Source organism: Xenopus tropicalis, chromosome 2 (assembly GCF_000004195.4).
Source record: "Xenopus tropicalis strain Nigerian chromosome 2, UCB_Xtro_10.0, whole genome shotgun sequence".
Lineage (NCBI taxonomy): Eukaryota > Metazoa > Chordata > Amphibia > Anura > Pipidae > Xenopus > Xenopus tropicalis.
In genome coordinates this window covers 101,411,828-101,433,974 of record NC_030678.2, presented here as the reverse complement: position 1 = coordinate 101,433,974, position 22,147 = coordinate 101,411,828, and the positions used below count along the sequence as shown (strand labels likewise).

Below are 22,147 nucleotides of genomic sequence, written 5' to 3'. Positions count from 1 at the left end.
AAAATGATGTAAATGTTTCTGGGGTGAGCGTATTTTTTTTGTAGCGTTGTCCCACACAAAATGATGTAAATGTGTTGATTTTGCAGAAGCTGAAATGACGGATCACACGGGTTATGTTCACATTGGCAGAAATGGCAGATCATATGGGGGTATGTTCCCACTGGGACCCCTTACATGCCACATACTTAGGTAAACCTATACATATTTGGCATCAAACTGTTCAGTGGACCCCTGGCATTCATATTTAGGGTATTTTATCTGGTTACTTTATGACCTGTAGGAGATAAAATACTATAAACAGGAAGCTTTAAAGCGATTTTTAAGAAATTTCACAAATTTTGATAAAAACCAATAACTTTACGAAAGCATTGCAACTTGGTAGTTTAGATTAGACAGACAGTTCTACTTATACTGGATTCCACAGAATCTGTTCTTTCTAAAAATGTATAATTTTCTGGGATAAACCTTCTGTTAGTGGAATTTTTGACCTTTAAATCTAAAGTATGCAGCTTTCTAGAGCAGTGCTTTGGAAATTTGGTAGTGTACTGCTGGGAGTTTTTGACCTATACAAGTGAGAAATCTTCAGAAAACTATATATATTTGGTATTGGCACGTTCAGGAGACATGGGACGTTCCAAATCAGTTGTATTTTCATGCATAAAATAATTTTTGTTTCTGGTGTATGTGTTTATATAATGGAAAATATTTTTTAGACATTTAGAAGCCTATATCTTGTCCCCCCGAGGAAAATCCCCTAAAGTGAAACAGTGCAAAATGTTCAAAAACTGTCTGGCAGTAGAAGTTCCACTTTGTTCAAAACTGCTGGCAGTGAAAGGGTTAAACATGTCTCTGTAGATCCAATGAATGATCAGGAGATTTCATCAAGCACAAATTTGGCAAAGTACCGCTTGTTTGCCAACCTTACCGTAAGTGGATCTTTAGGTGCATGCCCAGCTTTATATTACTTACTTTTAGGTCAAAACATGCAATTTTTACAAGTTCGTCTGACTTACATTGGCTAGATTCTCTGCTATGAAAAAAAGCTCAGTAAGTGCACGGTGCAAACGAAGGAGTACTCCATTACTCCCTGAATCTTGATTAACCATTTTCTCCATGCCAGTGAAAAGAGGCCAGAGTGGCTTCAACAGTTTGAGATCACAGTCCCTAATAAACAAAATAGAGTTATAGTCAGACATCACCTATTGCAGTAACACTAATTGCCATATAGTGTATAAATATAAAAAGTTATAATTATTATAGCAAAGTCATGGCAACTGTCAGTTGTTTGTGCAACTTTCTTGGGGACAACTTTTAGTTTACCAAATAAAACTACTCATTGTTTTAGAGAAAACGTGAATTGCTAGTATTCAATTCCACTTTATGCCCCAACACACCAGGAGTAAGCATACTTTTAGATTGGAAGGCAATAACACACAGCAAATTCCAAAGTATGCCCTCATAACTTATAATTTGAAGGCATCAAACTGTATGTAAATATGTATTGTGTGTGTGTTTCTATTTTGCATAAAAACCATGTATAAACAAAAAAGTAAAATATAAACACACTATTGATCCCAGGATTGATCCCACATATTCATAGCATACCAAAAGCATGTAGCCTCAAAAATGTAAACAGTGCATCCCAAAGAACTGAAGTGAGTAAACATCTTTGTCTACTTCAGGCTTCTAAACTGCAAAACTTTGGCCATGCAAGGGCTGGCATGTAAGGTACGCTTGCTGATCAGCCCATGCTAGCTTAATAGATAGACATTGTACAAGCAGCTAAACGTGTCTGTGGCCACATCTGTATTGTTCCATTTACTTGGGCTAACCACCCAACTGACCAGCCCCTTATTTAAAAAAAAAAATAAAAAAATCATCATAATTAACTGTGACAAATGTCTTAAATCATCAAGGTGTGGAACACATTTTGGGGGAGGAAAACAGTGTATGTAGAGGTTGTAAAAGTGGCATGCCCTAAACAAAAAGAGATTATGCTGGAGTACTGTCAGTAAGTATAGTAGTGAAGACTAGCAAGTTCTGGTAAAAACAAAAAACATATTTTAAGGTTTGGAATACATAAAATGTATAAAAATGTGGTTGGAAAGATAATGTGAGCAGTCTCAATGTGCTGTTTGGTCAGTATTTCCCTTAATAGTTGTATGTAACTTCCACATATCCTTGATAAGAAAATAAACAATACAGAAGCTTCTTTATTAAGCAACTGCATGGGAACTGCTAGTATAAAGATGGGATGTCAAATCACTAGCTTTTGTCAAATACATATATATATTTAATGTTAAATATCTAATTACAGAAGTCTCTTGCTTAACTGAGTATATTCTTAGCTTTGCAATATGTGCAAAACTTCAGAAAAGTGTTAACTTCACAAAAATTACACATAAACCCACTCTTCTTACCTTCCTGGGCCAAGCTTTAAAATCTTTAGCAGTAAGTGGATTGCTTTTAATCTTTGATGGCCAGTTTGCCGACATGCTACCCCAACCTGCCAGTCCCAGATATCAGAGAGAGGAAGATGAGGTTCAACTCTTTGATCAGAAAGCATCTGCTTTAAAATTTCAAACCCTGAAAAATAATAAAATTATTAAATTGTATGTCTTGTAATGATAACAAGGAAACATATAACATAGCTTTTATGAAGCAGTTACTAGTTCAGCTTGCAGTATTAGCATTTCTGAAGCTGTCACTTTCTCATCTTAAGGTGGTTAGCCACAACCTTCCTTAACCAACCCCCTTAAAACTGTCCTTTTGGACTTTAAGCCGCTAGCCAACAAGAGTTGAAAATCGGGGTGCAGCCAGTCAGATAAAGCTGCTAATGAACCCCCCCCCCCCCCCCACTGTAGGAAAAAAACCTACAGTGGAGCAAATATAACCTTTTTGATTCTGTGAAACATTGTATAACAGATATACAGTACCTACTGGTGGTAAGTCTAAAGCAGCTGGATTTTCTGAGAATTCCTGAAAACATATCTCCACAGTGGTAGACTTACCATTTAAAGGGATTCCGTCAAGATTTTTATGGTGTACTTTTTATTTCTAAATCACACTGTTTACATAGCAAATAATTGTACTGAGCTTTCAGGAGCGCTGCCCATTAGAACTGCTTTCAGGTAAGCTATTGTTTCTCCTACTCCCATGTAACTGGAGGAGTCCCAAGTACTTACTATTGAGTACTATTCTATTGAGCACTATTTACTGGGAGCTGCTATCTTGCTACCTTCCCATTGTTCTACTGATCGGCTGCTGGGGGGGTGATATCACTCCAACTTGCAGCTCAGCAGTAAAGTGTGACTGAAGTTTATCAGAGCACAAATCACATGGCTGTGGCACCCTGGGAAATGAAGAATATGGCTAGCCCCATGTGAAATTTTAAAATTAAATGTACAAAAAAATCTGTTTGTTCTTTTAAAAAACAGATTCCAATGCAGGATTCTGCTGGAGAAGCTCTATTAACTGATGGGTTTTGTTTTTTAAAATTTCCCATGACTATTCCTATAAGGAAAAACATAGTTGACAATGGTATATCTAGTATAAATAAATTTAAAGCAACTGGACTTGTTTGGTAATCATTGAAGACATTTCACTACTCATCCGAGCAGCTTCTTCAGTTCAACATCATTGTCAACTGTCTTCAGTTGACAATGGTGTTTAGAGAAAATAATCCCATCTTGAATGTCATTATACAGAATTAAGCATGCCGGTTTTAGAATGAAGCCTGTGCAGACTATACAAAGTATCTTCAAGAAACACAGATGTCTACACAGAGCTAACAACCTCTATGAATTCTACTTATCTACTGGAAGACATTGCAATAACACAAATAAGTTCCTAAATGTACATACAGTTAGTTAAATTCTACAAACCGGATTCCAAAAAAGTTGGGACACTAAACAAATTGTGAATAAAAACTGAATGCAATGATGTGGAGGTGCCAACTTCTAATATTTTATTCAGAATAGAACATGTACCATTTTAAGGGAAAAATATGTTGATTCAGAATTTCATGGTGTCAACAAATCAACAAGAAGCAATAAGAGGCGGGAAAAAGTAAATTTGAGCATAACGAAGAGCTGGAAGACCAAATAACACTAATTAGGTCAATTGGCAACATGATTGGGTATAAAAAGAGCTTCTCAGAGTGGCAGTGTCTCTCAGAAGCCAAGATGGGGAGAGGATCACCAATTCCCACAATGTTGAGCAGAAAGATAGTGGAGCAATATCAGAAAGGTGTTACCCAGCGAAAAATTGCAAAGATTTTGCATCTATCATCATCAACTGTGCATAACATCATCCGAAGATTCAGAGAATCTGGAACAATCTCTGTGCGTAAGGGTCAAGGCCGTAAAACCATACTGGATGCCTGTGATCTCTGGGCCCTTAAACGACACTGCACCACAAACAGGAATGCTACTGTAAAGGAAATCACAGAATGGGCTCAGGAATACTTTCAGAAACCATTGTCAGTGAACACAATCCACCGTGCCATCCGCTGTTGCCAGCTGAAACTCTACAGTGCAAAGAAGAAGCCATTTCTAAGCAAGATCCACAAGCTCAGGCGTTTTCACTGGGCCAGGGATCATTTAAAATTGATTGTGGCAAAATGGAAAACTGTTCTGTGGTCAGACGAGTCACGATTCAAAGTTCTTTTTGGAAATCTGGGACGCCATGTCATCCGGACCATTGAGGACAAGGACAACCCAAGTTGTTATCAACGCTCAGTTCAGAAGCCTGCATCTCTGATGGTATGGGGTTGCATGAGTGCGTGTGGCATGGGCAGCTTGCATGTCTGGAAAGGCAGCATCAATGCAGAAAAATATATTCAGGTTCTAGAACAACATATGCTCCCATCCAGATGTCATCTCTTTCAGGGAAGACCCTGCATTTTTCAACAAGATAATGCCAGACCACATTCTGCATCAATCACAACATCATGGCTGCGTAGGAGAAGGATCCGGGTACTGAAATGGCCAGTCTGCAGTCCAGATCTTTCACCTATAGAGAACATTTGGCGCATCATAAAAAGGTGCGACAAAGAAGGCCCAAGACGATTGAACAGTTAGAGGCCTGTATTAGACAAGAATGGGAGAGCATTCCTATTCCTAAACTTGAGAAACTGGTCTCCTCGGTCCCCAGACGTCTGTTGAGTGTTGTAAGAAGAAGGGGAGATGCCACACAGTGGTGAAAATGGCCTTGTCCCAACTTTTTCGGGATTTGTTGACACCATAAAATTCTGAATCAACATATTTTTCCCTTAAAATGGTACATTTTCTCAGTTTAAACTTTTGTTCCGTGATTTATGTTCTATTCTGAATAAAATATTAGAAGTTGGCACCTCCACATCATTGCATTCAGTTTAGTGTCCCAACTTTTTTGGAATCCGGTTTGTACATTTAATTAGGCACAGTACAGAAAAATAGTAGTTGGCTTTGACAGCAACAGATTACAAAATACTAACCTGTCTGAAAACGGCCACGGTGTCCTGCAGCCACAGTGAACTTATAGCCCCATACAGTATAACTCATGTCAGATGTAAATCGATAATACAGTGTGTCTCCTATTTAACACAAAATAGGTGTTATACAAAATTGGTCACTCTACCATAGCATACAAAATTATCCATTCTGACAGGAGGATCCATTACATTCTCTTGTAGACACTTAATGGAGAACTATTACTAAATGGAATGTGGTACAGAACATAGAGCCTAATAAAGTCTATAAAAGCATTACTGAAAGCAATAGCATTTCAAGTCTATACAAAGGGGCAGATTTGTTAAAATGTGAATTTAGAGTTTAATATGTTAAAAACTCACCTACATCCTATTCATTCCTATGGGATTTTTAGAAATGCATTAATCAAATGGTGAACTCTAACTTTCACCCATTGATAAATCCCATAGGAATGAATAGAATGTGGGTGGCAGATGAAATCTGCCACAAAGTTTAAACTACCTGTTCTCTAAACTTGTTTCCAATTAAAAGCAATTGCTGTAAGAGGTCAAGCTTATTTGTTGGGTTCTAATAGTAAACATACTTTAACTTTTTCTATAATGTACAAAAACCTGCAGTAGCCTCATATATCAGGCATTTGCTGGTTCCAAAATGTTTGACTTTTCCTTTAAAGCAACTTTTCAGTATACACTAATGGATTTTTTCAGTGGTTAAACGTATTTGCAAATGTAATTATTATTAAAAGGCAGAATCTGCCTGGCAGGTTAATGTCTCAGCACTTCTACTTATGACTCAAAGTTAGCCTCTGCAACATTGCTTTAAGCTGCAATTACATTTACAAATTACTTTAAATACAATCAAAATGTTAAATGTATTTTAGAATATTGTTTAGCATTACATTTTCTTTTATTATATACAAACAAACAAAAAAAAAAACACATGATGCAAAGCAGTATAAATACATTTCTCTATATAGTAATCCTAGAATCTACAGCAGTGGCAATTAAGTAACACTGTGCTTTGAGTACCATTCTGCTTTGTGTAAGATTGTGCTGCTGATCTCTAACACCCCTTTGAATTGGTAATTACTGATATTGTACAGGTATGGGATCTTTTATCCAAAATGCTTGGAACCCGAGGGTCTTCTGAAATCTTAATCCCCTTACCTACTAAAAATTGTTTAACATTAATAACCCTATTAAGATTGTTTTACATCAGCACAGATTTATGCTACTGTTTTATTAATACAGAGAAAAAGAAATTCATTAAAAATGAAAACATGTTTAAAATGAACTGTACGGGAGATGGCCTTTCCTTAATTCTGAGCTTTCTGGATAACAGATCCAATGCCTGCAATCATAAAAAGATGCTACAAGATTGGTGGTATATCTAGAATTACACCTGGAAGTTCAAAATCTATCCATTTCTTTGGAGGTCCGCTGAATCTGTGCAGATCTTGTTTAAAGTCCGATGAAGTTGAGATGACCAACTCATCACAGCCCTCCTCCGTGTTACACAGTGGGTCAAACTTGACAGAGAGATAAATTGCCCCAGGAATATGAACTTTGTCCTGTGACAAAAAATACATCATAATTAAAAAGAAATACATCTATTGTTTTGAAACGCAAGGCAATTGGTACCCAAGTACAAAAGCGTGTGTTAATTACTACTAATGAACACCTGACATAGCACTTTTAATTACAGCACAAAGATCAGAAAGACTGGTTGCTAACTGATACCACTGTTGGAATACACAGTAAAAAAATTTTTTTGTGTGGATTGACAATTATAAAGGGAAAGTAAATGAGAAGAAAGAAAATCTGAAATTCACACACTCAAGTTCCCTGAAATCCCAAAAAACATTAAAACACCCCAACACATAACGAATAATAGAAACAAGTCCAAGAGCCGTGTTAAGGCAACAAGAACCCAAGCACTCCTTCAAAGTAATCAAGGTTGAATCTAATTTTGAATATCTGCCTAGTTAAAAACCATTAATATAAATAATGCAGTTGACACCATATTGTAAAATTTGCTACCTCAAAGATGGTGTTGTTGTTGTAAGGGTGCTTGGATTCTCTCACTTGAATCGCTGTCCCAGGCTCTTCCATGAACTGGCAAGCTGTAAGTGCTACTGTTCCCAACATACTTTCACTACAGCCACCAAGAACTTTCTGTAAGATCTGTAAGTATGAGAATACTATATTTTAATTGAAATTATAAATATAATCCTATTATAACACAATACTTTCAGCACAAGCCAGCACATTTGGATCAAAACGGACATGATGCCTCCCTGATCTTTTCAAGTTATAAGAATTTTAGTATAATGAATAGAATGTTAATGATGTTCGCAAACATTCATGATATCTAAATTTACATGCATATTTTCATATGGTTCACATACTGGAGCACAGTTTTTTTGTATTCAATTATGTTGACAAGTTGTTTGTGTTCCTGATCAAACTACATTTTTAAAAAAAGGGATATGTGTGTGCACCCTTCCTATTAACGCACTTATGTTTTTTAGATCATAAGTGGGTTAATTCAAGTCAAGTTAAGTCAGTGGCAGAGCATACTAAATTGTCTGTCTCTTGCAACTTCTCGGGGTTATTATGGGCTAACTTTTAAGTAATTAGGCCGCCCATACAAGGACACGCATGAAGGTTTAACTGGCATGGTGCACTAATATACTTTGCAGCAGTGTTTGCACAAACAGTCGTCAGAAGGAAACCTTACCAAAATCTCTCATCACTCTGAAGCATACAACTAGTTTAATCACAGCATGCAGAACTGGGTATGGTAAACAGGGCTGTGGAGTCGGAGTCGGCAAAAAATGAACCGACTCTGACTCCTACTAAATTTAAATGGAAATAAAAAAATAAAATAAAGCAAGTTTAAATGTCCCAATTCACAAACAGTCATAATTAATTACTTCTCTGCTATAAGAATAAAGCACGCAGTGCATAAACGAACACGTTGAGTGACCATGAAGCATGCTTTTCATTGACTGTATGCTTCACTAAATGGGACGTAACGCACAGTTAAGGTGCGGCAGCTTCACTGCGTCGTGTTCCTCTGTTACAGGGAACACAATGCCCACTGTGAACTCATGTATGTCTCCTTCCTTTCCTTCAATGAATGTATAAAATACATTAGCATATTAAAAACAGAGGAGTCGGAGTCGTGGAGTCGGAAGTATCAGAAACTGAGGAGTCGGAGAATTTATCTACCGACTCCACAGCCCTGATGGTAAAGCAAGGAGAGCACAGAATCCAAGATAGACATAAGGCAAAAAAAAAAAAAAAAAAAAACTATAAACCCAGCATTGCCAGTGGCACTCCAAATGCCAATATTTAACATATTATAGTGTTAAGACACAGTACATAGAATCATGCACCACTACTGAAACGTCTGGGTGATACTGTAAAATATGCCATTCAGAAATCAAATATTTAATATATATTTAATATTACATTTAATATTACATTTTATAACACACTTTCCTTAAATACTTTCATTAGTTTAATATTTTTATATTACGAGGGTCATGAACACATTACCTTCTCCCAGAGTTGCTTTTCTTCAAGATGCATTAGCATATTTAAAATGTACGTAATGTGAGCTGGTCCACTAAGCTCCAGGATGTCGTCATTTAGTGGAACTCCATAAGGCCATTCGGCTAGTAGGGATGCCAAAACATGGCGTGCATAAAGAACAGCTGTGGCCTCATTCACGTGGAACAAATAGTCACGCACTGCAATCTTACTTCGGGAGTCCAGTTCCTTGCGGAGAAGGACGGAGCTCTTGGCACGCCGTTGTTTGGCGAAACTACGCTGAAGATCACTCTCACTGGTTACAATAAGTTTCTGGCTCACTGGGTTGGACTCCTCTGTTGCTTTTTCACATAGTACAGGCTTCAGCTGAAAGATAAATAATTACAAGTTTCAAAAGAATCTTTTTTTACTTTAAATTATGTAGGTGTATCTAATAGTAGGAGGCGTGGGATGCGAAGTCTTTTTATATTACTTTCTCAAACACGTACATTTAATGATAAGATCAAGCGATTTAGATTAAAGAGCTCAAGTATTTTTCCTTATAATATGAAATAAATTTTACTGTTTTGCAGATTCAGATGAAGAAACACATTTGTAACATTTCTAAAGTAAAATAAAAAATACATGAGAACTCAGACACACTTTTGAGTTTATTTAAATTCTAGTAAATAAGGATCTTTAAGAGATGGCAGTGTGATGCTCATAAACCATTCTGTTTGCTTCCAGTAGACTGAACTGTGCACCTACATTTAAGAAAAAGATCATATTCTCACATCTCAAATTAAGTGGCTGTTACTTATAAAATGGTGTTTCCGGTTTTTAAATGCATGGAATGAGCACAAATAAGTCTTGAATGGGGACAGGAAATCTTTAGCACTTCAGACATTTAGGTACTACTCACAGCACTATTCCTGCAGGTTGTGGCTATTAGTTGTTGTAAATCAGCTATAGCTGTAGTACCCTCTTGCCTATGCCTGGTCTAGACTACATTTCCTTCTAGCTTCTACCATTTTGGACAGGTTAAACAGTATTGTTTAAGACATGTTTCCAAATGACAGGCAAGATTTCTGTAACTGTGTACTTTATTATTCTGCTGCTGTAAACTTAGAATACATCCCAATATATCAGAAAAGTATACAAGCAGAGGAACTTATACCGTGCAGGGCTGGATGATCATATCTGTATCAACTGCCTTCAGAGATTGTTCTTCTGATTTTCCTGGCTTACAGGGTTGCCATTTTTGCGCCATCTTCTTAACTTTCTCATCTATTACACCTGTTTTTTCATCAAATCTTTATGTAAAAGTGAAAGGCAGAAACATCAGTGCATGTATCCTTTGTTTATACTAACTTTAAGCACTCTCTTGGTATTTCCCCCTTTATCAATCGAAGTATAACACATTATAATTAAAAGAACAACATAAATTCATATTGTAATTAAAAGAACTAAAGTATAAAATATTATAATTAAAAGAACTACATAAATTCTGGTCCTTAATCAGTATGACAGTAACAGGTTAACCATTTTGAATAATGCTTAATAATATAACTGAAGAAAGACAAATGACATATTCAGAAAACCATGGCATATGGTTACATTTTTATGTTATATAACAAGTTAAAACACTTAAAAAAAATTTCATACTTTTTATGAACTTCTTGGAGAAGAGATTCTGTACTTTTCATCTCCATTTCATATACTGCCCGAAGGATATGCAAAGGAGCATTGAGGGCATCATGAATTACCTGAAAAAATAAAGACAAAGCCAATCAGTTTAGGACCTACACAGGCTAGCTAGCATGCAAATTTCAACTTATAGAGCGTTTCATTTTTTTTTTTTTTTTTTTTAACTGGTGCATGGCTTTATAGTCTTTATAGTCCACAAAAGCATACAGTTATTTTAAACAAGCAGGTTATAAAAAATGGACATTTTAAGTAACAGAAAATTGCACTAAGGTAATTCTGACTACATAATATCCCACACTGGAGAATCATTACCTGGAAACATATTTTGGTAGCTTCGTCCAGTCCCTCCAAAGGATCAGATTTGACAGTGCTATCATGAGATGTATACAAATCCTTATCCTGGTCTTGCTTCTCTGACCCAGAGTCATCTTTTTCAGACACAGCACTTATCTCTTTCTTTGAGGAATACAGCATAATAGATAAGACCTGCACAAGGAAAAACATATATAAAGACCCAAACAAAGATCTGTTTTAGTACCAGTAAAAAGAAAGATAAGCACAGCAAACCATAATTTCATCTATAATGTGTATTATCAGGAGTTTAAAAAGTCTACAGAAAAATGCAGTGGGCAACCTGCACTTTCCCCAGTGAGTTGCATCCAAAATCACTTTTATTAAAGGTAATTGTGTGCAAATACCTCCGTAGAATTGCACTGAGCACCTATTAGTTATGACCCTGCATTCCATTCTGAATTTAGCGCCGCTGTGGCTATTGATGCACAGCACTGTGCAAACACTGGAGCTACCAGAGATCAGCTCAAGGGTTCCCTCAACATACTGTGTCAATAGATGCAGCGTACCTGCAGCTGAAGAACTGGGCACTGATATTATTTGCAAGCCGAGCATTGAAAACAAATTCAGAAAGACTATGAAAACATTCAACGCAATTACGTCTGCTTTAGGGTGAAGCACACACAAGGTTTCACCCATTACGATGATTTAGACACAGTTGCACTGAACATAATGCAGCTGAGTCAGATGGAGCATAATTGTGTCCAATTCAGCAATGTTGCATCAACTCTGGGAAAACCAGTGCATTGTTTGGGGACATGGTGATTGTGTCTGAAATTGCTCACTGCATATGGGTAAGTGAATGTGCCCTTATATGTTTAGTTGCGCATTGTAAGACCTGGGAACTGGTCCTGTTACATCTAAGCACTTTCTAGGTGTCTTTGTACAGATGGCAGGCATGACTGTAACTATAGAGGTAGCATATCTTGAAGCAGAAAGCCCGTTGTAAGAGACAATGACTAAAAACAGCTTCACTATAAGGCTACAAAAAATATCCTGTTCCCACAGTTTAGGCACTCCTCTAGACTAGTAAAGCCAGTAGCCGAACTACGGTAAGTGATAGTTATGAGAACTGAGAGTAGTGGATCAATTATGTAGTGCACTGATGAACTGCAACAATCTAACATATATTACCAATGATTGTAAGCAATTGCTGGATAAGCTAGACAAACCAAAACAAAGAGCACAAGATGCAGTTCTTACCTCCAGGTCACAAAGCAACCAGGTTTTACTGAAGCCAGTCCCTTTGCTGCATTTTTTCACCAATAACTTTAACAAGCCAGAATTTATGAAGGCACTTTGGAGCTCTTCAAAACAGTGATTCTGCAAAACACCAATTTTTTTTTTTATACTATCACTTAAGCATTCTTTGTGAGGTAGCAGAAAAAGGCCATATGATATCTTTCCAAAATATATTGCATTTCAAATAAGTCTGGCACATAATTAGAAATACCTAAGAAAAAAATAACATAATTGCAAGTATGCTATTCTGCAACTTTTCCTCATAGAGAAAAGTAGGGATTTGGCTTTTCCTGTAGCTTTCCATGTAAAATCTTGCAGAGAATCTTTAAAGAAAACTAGACATGTCATTACAATCAAATTACAAGTTCAAAAGTAAGCAGCCTTTCTTGGACCTCAAGGATGGTGTCTGTAGAATGTCATGCAACCCCACAAGTGTGGGAAGAAAACGAAATACAGAAATATAAATAGAGAGGGGTAATACATCTTTATCGCAATTAATCCTTCATCTGCTGTAATGACAGGCAGATGTACATAAATTCATAAGAGCCAGAAATAGCTGTGAATGAGTCATGAAACAGATACACAAAATGAAATACAAAAAGATAAAAGAAATTTCACAGGTGTCCCCTGTCAGATTGTACTTTAATGCCCAGTATATTACACAGGAACTCATAAGCAATAAGCACTTCCCAACTTGCAATTCATAAATACACTTGGAAAGCCAAGCACTAAATTTATGGATCACTTTCTATATTTATTTAAAAACATTTTTTTCATTTCAGAAAGATATAACTTAGAAGAATATATACTATGAGTATGCTAAAAAATTCCAAGCTTCTGTGAGCTTAAGCTGGCCATACACGGACAGGTTTAAGTTGCAGATTCAGCAGCTTATCTATCCGTGTATGGGGTCCTCCAATGGGCGTACCTGACCGATATATGCCTGAAAATCAGGCAGATTGTTGATTGGGCAGGTTTGATATTACCATTGAATTGAGGACTGCATTAGATCACTCCCATCGTTGTAATAACTAGGGCCAAACAATCTTATTAGCCTAACATTGCCTAATCGTATAGTCTATCATATAAAAAGAGGAGTCTGTAGAGGGAGGAGTTTTTTTCATAGTTAACACCTGATTTTGAGTATTCTTTGCCGTTTGTTCTTGGAGGGGACTTTATAAAATACTTTGGATCAAATTACAGTGGTAAGGTGTTTGATGATTTCTTTTATTTTCTCTATTAAAAGTAATGGGACTGTTAAGAAGTTATAAATATGCTAGAAAATATCTAGATACTGGGTCCAGTTGGTGGTAGTGTGTCTGGATTGTATAGTAACCTGTAATAATTTGCCAATTCATCTGCTTCCAATCTGTAATTTACCCTGTGGTGTTGGATCAGAGATTGAGCTTGTTTGCATTTGAGTTGGATAATAATAGCTTATCTGCTTTGTTGCCTTTATTATAACAAAAGTGTTTCAAGAGTCTATATACTGGTTTAGCTGATAATATTTAGTTTAATTTTATTTCAGCTATTTGCCTTACTAGTTTTAGGCTATCGTTATTGATTCTCCTCGAAAGACTGCTTTATGGGCTAGCCATGTTATTTGTAGGCTGGTAAACCCCTTCTGTGTTAGGTGTGAAATACTGTTTCAGTGTTTGCTGCTTACAGTTTTCTGTCTGTAGCAAATTGTCATTTAGTCTCCAGGGCAATTTCTCAGTATTTTTCTTATAATGTAAGATTTGTATCCCTGTTGTAGCATGACCTGATGATGTTCGTAGACTTATCCATGCATTCGTTATTTGGGAAGGAGTTTTGGGGTCTGTTAAAATTAAATTTCTCCTAGTATGTATGTGAAATCTGAGGAAGAATTAGGTGTAATCACGGGACGTGGGAAATTTTGCTCTTCAAGCATCAAAAAGTGCATAGGTGTGCATAGTATTACTGAATTTTTTTGCTTGAGTTTTACTGATTGGGCCTTTTATTACCTTAAAGGAGAAAAGTAAAAAGTAAGTAAGCTTTATCAGAAAGGTCTATAAGCACTCACAGAGTCCTCTATCAAAAGAAACACAGGATTTCTTGTCTCATCTTTTCCTGTTCCAGAGTATGTGCAGCTCTCTCCTGCTCCCCCCTCCCTTAAGAATGATAAGAACTTCCTCCCCCTCCCCTTAGGAATGTGTGATCTGAGCCATACAGCAGGAAACTTCCTAATAGTCTTACAAACTGCTCATGTACAGGGGTCTTGGTGCAGGAGCTTGGCATTATGGAAATTTTGTTTACAGAGCGCAGCAGTTCTTTTTCCTGTGATGCTTCTGATCACCTGAACAGGCAAAATATGGGGAGACTTAAGGGCACTGTTGAGAGAACTGAAGGTATGCCTGTTGCTTGAGATTAACACTTTATTAGGCTTTCCTTCATCTCTAACCACATCTATATGGAGGTCTGAGACTGTATTAAAGTCCCCAGTGACTATGCGTTTCCCTTGTTTGTGTTGTAGGAGCCTAGAGAGTTGTATGAGATAAGAAGTAATTTTGATATTCATTTGGGGTATAGAGGTTTCAAAAACTGTAGGTCGTACTAACTCACAAATTAGCATTAAATGTCGCTCTGCAGGGTTCTGAGAGTTTTTTTTTTAAATCTGAAATGGTAGTTTGGAGGAGATTAATATAGAGACTCCCTTGGTTTTATTTGCAGAATAAGCATTAAAATTGTTAGAGTATAATTTACTGGAAAATTTGGGAGGGTTAGTTTAATAGAAATGACTACCTTGATGGAACAGAATGTCCGTCTTTGCTTTATAGGCATCTCTCAAGGCTCGATTTCGTTTGTGAGGGGGGAGTTCAGTCCCCTCGCATTTACGGAGTATATGCGAGTGGATACAGTTTCACAATGGAGTAATTATAAGTAACATGAAAAAAAACATGTACTTATCAAGAGTAAACGTGCAACAAATATGAAATTGTGCTGGTCTACTGTGGTTACCACTAAGTGACTCCTAGTCTACTTTTGGCGGAGTCAGAGGGGGCAGAGAAGATACTTAAATGTAACAGATACAGGGAAGTTCAGGTGACATGTAGTCGGATTAGTTCAGGAACAAAAGCTTTGTATTTGTATTACTAAAAACTGAGCACATACTAGTGGTAGGCAGGTTAGGTACCTGCCTGGCGCCCCCTCATTGTTGCACCCTAGGCAGGTGCTTCTTCTGCCTACCCCTAGTTCTGGCCCTGGGGTAGATGTCCCAGCGAGCCAAAGTTTTCTTTGCTACCTCTGCTGTGGTCAAGATAGTGAGGGCTCCATTCCTTTGAACAATTCGTTTGACTGGGCATCCCCAGACGATGGCGAACATGCTGGCTTTCCTTTTGAGTAAGGTATCTGCGGATAGGTCAGTGTTGATTTCCAATCCTTGATATTGTTCTGGCCAGCCTTCTTTTTTCTATGCTAAGGTTAATAGCCTATCTTTGGTTTTGTAAAATACAAAGCAAACTAGCAAATTTTTCTCTTTCAGATGCACTGTTCGCTTAGCTGTATCTTGGATGTATTTGCTTTATATCACTTTGTAGGATGATAAAGTTAAAGTTTGGCTTTTCATTTTATTGTGCATGTTTGTAGATAGTAGTCAGCATGACACCTTGAATTTGTTTTGGAATAGTGCAGGTTCTCCAATGGCCACTTCCCATCGGTACATTCAACCAAGAACAATCTGGAACAGCACCACATATATTCTTATTTAAAAAGCCTTTATTGCACACTTCTTAGGGCATTACAGCAATGTTCCAGGCCATGTAATAAAAGGCCACACATGGCCTGAAACTTTACTATGCATGTGCACCCCTGCAAAGAAAGAAGCAGGGAGAGCATTGCACCATGGTGCTCGCTGAGAAGAACCCCAGGCCAGGACAATTTCCTGCTAACAGGACTACGGCTTGGGGTATCTGGTAATTAAATACCCCAAATACCAATGATATCAACTTTTCTATCTTAATTACACTGGCAACCAGGTAGCATTAATAGCTATAATCTATGAAATGGAGGAGCGTAATTAAATAACACGGAAAGCCTAAATCACTAGAAATGTGGCAAACCTAATTAATTAACCTGAAATATTTTCCCTAGGTCAGTGCTCTGCTTCAGCAAAAAAAACAAAAAGGCACTGGCTCGGGAATTTTGTGCTGCCATTTTACCTACATTTCCCAGGGATCCCTTGCCCCTACCTAGACTTGCAAACGCACAGTTTAGTACAATTTTTCTATATACACATGCTTAGACATGGTAATAACATATATTCTGTATGAAGAATATGTCACATTATGTTGGTTACTATTGTATTTACATTTCAAAAGGGATCATGTAAGTTAGGGAAAGTGGAAGGGTCTATATGCAACACTCATCTTGTCACTTTTGGACATGCATGGCTAAAAGTAAAAGGCTAGGAGCCATTTTGCAGATTCTGGGTTCCTTGTTTTTTTCCTCAAAAATCAACACAAGCACAGAACCAATCCCATGAGACCAGGACAAGACATGTATTGGAACCAAATTATTATTTAAAGCTATAGTAACTTTTTATCAACGTACAAAAGCATAATCTGTAACATTCGCTTTAGGTTATCAATTTATTCCTGTGCAAATAATTTTTGCATAGGGATTCGACCAACTCATACATGAGGACATACACAGCTCTAGAGCAGCTACTCACTTTTTTCCAGAAACAAAAATCCAGCCCAGCTTTAATAGAGCAGGAATGTTGAGGTGAAAAAATGTTCTGGTTTATACCAGTCTGCTGACTAATAACACATTCAATATTTAGGTAAACAAATGCCAATTAGTTATGACTGACTCCCAAACTACTTATTACCTTGATTGTTTTATATAATCCTTTGAGAGACAATGATAGTACCCAAGTAGCTTCTACTGCTTCTGCACTGCCGTTGTTTAAGTTTGATTTCATTAGGTTACTTGTTATACATGCAAAGTGCTGAAGATACTTCTTTAGTTGTTCTTGCAAGCCTTGGTTTTCAGAGTCGCTTTGATGTATTAACTGGTTATCTTTCACTGAAAGAAAAATTAAGCATTATTTAAATACAAACAAGTGGCTAAAAGAAGCTATTCATTCTCTGAAAGAAGATTATTCTGTTTATATAATCTAATGTGAATGAGTTAAAATCTTTATTTAATCTCAAATAAGTTTATTCAAAATATACAGGAAGAATAATGCCTTGGGAGAAACTCTAATGATAGCTAAGGAGCAAGTGTTGTAAGGATGCTTGGGGAGCAAATGTGGTGAGAAAAGGTTAATTTACAGTACTTGCCTCCTGTGAGCTGCAAGGCATTTTTAATGGCAAAACTTTACGTTTAACACTACCATTAGAATGGGTCTTCTAGACAAACCCCCAGCATCAGAGATTAACAAAAATTTTTTTAAGATTCTTGGCAAGATAAATTATCTGAAAGATTACTTTGCACTGCAGGTCAGACTGCCCCATGGCAGATTTAACAGGGGAGAGATAAATATAAGCAGAGGATGAGAATCCAAAAAATGTAAAATATATAGATAAGATGGAACTTATGTGGAGTACACAGTACTGCTTAAAATGAAAATTAAAAAAACAAAACATTTTTTTTTGTAAAATATATTTCAACATTAAAACTCTTAATTAGCAGCTGCCCTGTGGGCCAAGATGCCACATGTGCAGGTAACTTGTCACTGATAGATTGGAATTCTAACGCTAAAGCTAACACTACTAACTCTAAAACAATATACAGGTATAGGATAAAATATGTAGAATGTCTGGGACCTGATGTTTTTTAGGTAACGGATCAATGTTTCTGTAATTTGAATCTCCATATCTTAAGTCTGCTAAAATAAACACAATAAAATTCTTCGGCCCCCCGATATGCACTCATGCAGCTTAGCTGGGATCAAGTACATGGTACTGTTTTATTATTATATTAAAAAAGAAAATTATTTTTAAAAATTTGAATTTTTTGCTTAAAATGAACTATGTGACATGGCCTTTCTGTAATTCAGTACCTTTGAGGTTTTTACATAAGGTACAGTATATGGGTAAGGGTTTAACAGAAGGTATTGAATAAGCTCTGTTGGCATTAAGGGTAAGAGTTTAACAGAAGGTATTGAATCAGCTCTGTTGGCATTAAGGGTAAGGGTTTAACAGAAGGTAGTGAATAGGCTCTGTTGGCATTAAGTTTCCATCAGATTGAAGGTTTTTGGTTTGGTATGTTGTTTCAGTACAAGCAATAGGATATGGTAATACAGTAACAGGTCGCCTTATGCAGAAAATGAACATAACTGCAGAGTCATAGTAATATGAACCTGTTTTCCGCTTTCGTGTTTTAACATCGACAACTACAGCTCGATTCTTCTCAGTGAAATGTTTTAATATTACAACATCATGTGGCTCTTTTGCATTATCTACATACACAGATTGCGTTCCCATACAGAGTACCTAAAAAAGGATATAAAACAAATATGGCAGATATAATTATTGCATTTAAAAAAAAAAAAAACTTACAAAATCGTAACAAAAGTGAAAACAGATGTCAGCAATGCACATTTATACAGCAAATCCCACAGAATATTCCTTATATAAGATTCCTAATATAGGAAAATAAAAGCAAGCATATCTTTTAGGTCTGTTACCAATAACATTAAAACCTAAAAAAAAAAAATATTTAAATTGGCATATCCTTAATTTCTATCCTAAAATTGTCTTTATTTCAAATAAGACATTTTAACAGTGTGTTTCTTAGCCCTGGTATCTGCAAATATCTATCTTTATCTTTTCTTTATCTTTGCCCCATACAGTCTATTGTGCCAAAGGTGAAGGTACAGGTGCTGTTTCTGGTACTTTAAAGAAGAAGCTAGGGTACAAGTCACTGGGGTGCCAAAATGTTAGGCAGCCCCAGTGATAGTAATCACTTACCCGATACCCCGGGCTGGTGCTCCTGTTAGAAATAAACAGACCAGCCCATGGTACCTGCGAGTGAGGAATGGGAAGAAAAGGATAAAGCAGAGCATCGGAAGATGTAGTTATAGGGGAAACAACTGTATGTGTGACAATAGGCACTCAATAAGTAGTCCTCCAGACAGGCATATAAAAATCAAGGTAGACTTAAAGGAGAAGGAAAGGCTAAATCACTGGGGGTGCCAAATATTAGGCTCCCCCAGTGATTGTAATTCCTTACCTGAAACCCCTGACCGGTACTCCTGTTAGGAGAAAGCTGCACCTGCCAGGGGTTAATGCAGGTGAGCAATCCTCTTCCTTCTCCTTTTGACAAGATCCCCGGGGCCTGTACATGCGCAGTTGAGCAAAAAGCCGACATTTTTGTTATAGTTTGGCTTTTCACTCCACTGTGCATGCATGAAGACAGAAGAAGGAAGAGGATAACTATCTCATACTTCTTGGCCTTTGCAGTTTTCTCCCAACAGGAGCAATGGCTGGGGGTTTCAGGTAAGCGATTACAATCACTGGGGGGTGGCAAAATGTTGTGCACCCCCAGTGATTGTAATCGCTTACCTGAAACCCCTGGCTGGTAGCCTTATGCAAGAGGATAGCCTTACACATTCAAAGATGCACCTGCAATAAAAGGTATTTAAAGAAAAATTCACCAGTCAAATAACAAATTATGTAGTTTTGTTTTCAATAAAGTTCTTGTTTGAAATAGCCTTCAAGGCTGGGAGTAAAAACATGGTGCTTTGTGACCTCATAGGTGGGAGTGCCCACAGTTGTGATTGGCAGTCTACAGTAAGTATTGTAACTGATTAGTGTTTTGTACTTTGCATCTATGATGATTTGTACCAATTCATAATTCAATTGGTGGTGATTTCTCTTTAAAAAACTTGTATTTTAAGTGCACCTTTGGCCTATGAATAAGTGTTAGAAAAACATGAAATATGTAAGGCTACTTCTTATCGTACTTAAAGAGGACCTGTAACCTTAATCAATAATTCCAAATACTTTTTTATTAAGTTAATTGAGTAAAATAAACTTCACTTTTAAATTGTATAAATTGTGTTTTCCTCAGTCTTTCAAGAACACAGTCACAACAAGCAGACATCTGCCATTTTGTAAACACTGTTATTAAGACAAACTTTGCCTTATCCCAAAATCTTGTTTATGCTCCACAATCTGGTACCTGATGCCCATGCCCATGTACAGGATACATAAATGCAATGACATCTAGGATGTGCTGAATGGAAAGTGAAAGCAATTGCCTGTCTTGCCCCTATGTGTGCTTTAATAAAAATCTATCTTGATTTTTATACAAAAATAACTTCTTTGAACAAATTATTCAGATTCAGAAGTCAAATAACAATAGAAAGGTTAGCTAAACAAATAATGCAATGTACCTTACCTCTGGAAATCCAACCAGGACCAGCAATGTAAAGATATTTGTGTTTTTTAGCTGCTGTGGAAGCTCCTTTATACAGTGGTCTGCAAATAAGGCAATCACTTTATGCCACTGGGGAGAACCATTTAATTCTCTCAAAATATCCACCATTGTACAAGCCCAGTCAAGGCCTACTTTACTACAGGAAAAAAATAGATATTAAAATTAATTAGATAATTTAATTAATCATTGCATATTGGGTTAATTATTGCAATCAGAGGTTGAATGCACAGTGAATACATTTAACGGATACCAAATCTGTGTTAACAGGTATACCATATAACTAAAACTATAAAAGCATTAATCTTCGTGGGGTAAAAAAGAATAAACCAGTAGTTCTGAAATCTTACACAACACTGAGTTTGAAACCTGTTACTCACAACTTCTCATGGCATAGGGCTAGATGCTTAATTTGCCCTATTTATGAGGCACCATATGTATGCAGTCCTACTACCAGTAACACACTGCATCTCAAATACTATGTACAGAGCTGCATATAACTACTGATGGTAGACAAAAAAAGAGACAACCATTTTAACATTAACCAACCTGTCCAAACACAAAGCTCCTAGCGTGAAAATCAGTTGGGTAGTAATCCATCCTTCTGGCATTGTGCTACCATCAAAAGTAGTTTGGATGTTGCACTTGGAGGATAAAACTTTGTTAACAGCTGCATCAACATCAGCTGGGGGCAGTCTAAGAATTAGCTGTCCCAGCAGACCCAAGGTTAAATGGTAAGATTCATTTAAATGTCCGGCATTGGATATAACGACTTGGAACATTAGTGGAAGTACATGCTGGAGGTTTGTTACGCACACCAGAGAACTCTGTAAAAAAAATTTAAAAAAATAAAGAAAACAGTGACCAACTTTTCATTACTCACTGTATCTTATATGTTTGTTTTCAGTCTAAATAAAGACCTGTAATTTTAACTGACAAGCTGTCACACATTTGTTTTAGGTTATGGATAGGATGTTATTATGATATTTTTCTATACTTAACACACTAAAGCCTCAGTGACTCATTTTGTATTACTACCTCTATTTTTCTGCCACTTGAGCTTAACCTTCTCCCTTGCCCCTACTTAATATATATATGCTGTCATGCTCCAAGATGCTCTCTCTCAAATCAGTAAAGGGAAAGCCATTTATATGTTTACATGCTTAAAAAGGGGTTGTTCACCTTCCAAACACTTTTTTTGGCTTCAGATAGTCCACCAGAAATAAATACTTTTTCATTTGCTTTTTTGCTAGGTGCAGACTCCAAACTGTTATAATTATAATTTGCTACATTAGTTGATCAATTATCACAGCTGCCTTTAATAAAATTTTAGGGATTAAACACAGTAGGGCCAAAATTAATTACATATATCAAATTAGAACAGTTTACACAGTTGGTGACCAACAACCCCCATCTGTTCCAGGGAGATAACTAAAA

General features: G+C 36.8%; 1 protein-coding gene across 1 annotated transcript in view; it reads right to left on the bottom strand.

Annotated features, from left to right (window-relative positions):
• Positions 1-22,147, bottom strand: part of zzef1 (zinc finger, ZZ-type with EF-hand domain 1) — a 100,812-nt gene that overhangs the window by 7,994 nt on the left and 70,671 nt on the right. Inside the window, exons 40-53 of the mRNA XM_012957555.3 lie at positions 21,260-21,537; positions 20,675-20,849; positions 18,633-18,765; positions 17,157-17,353; positions 12,269-12,388; positions 11,027-11,200; positions 10,673-10,773; positions 10,185-10,320; positions 9,035-9,394; positions 7,511-7,654; positions 6,873-7,041; positions 5,477-5,575; positions 2,421-2,586; positions 1,014-1,164 (exon numbers count right to left, since the gene is read on the bottom strand). Of these exons, the coding sequence (XP_012813009.1) occupies positions 1,014-1,164; positions 2,421-2,586; positions 5,477-5,575; positions 6,873-7,041; positions 7,511-7,654; positions 9,035-9,394; positions 10,185-10,320; positions 10,673-10,773; positions 11,027-11,200; positions 12,269-12,388; positions 17,157-17,353; positions 18,633-18,765; positions 20,675-20,849; positions 21,260-21,537 (2,403 nt within the window). The remainder of the gene's footprint in view (positions 1-1,013; positions 1,165-2,420; positions 2,587-5,476; positions 5,576-6,872; positions 7,042-7,510; positions 7,655-9,034; positions 9,395-10,184; positions 10,321-10,672; positions 10,774-11,026; positions 11,201-12,268; positions 12,389-17,156; positions 17,354-18,632; positions 18,766-20,674; positions 20,850-21,259; positions 21,538-22,147) is intronic.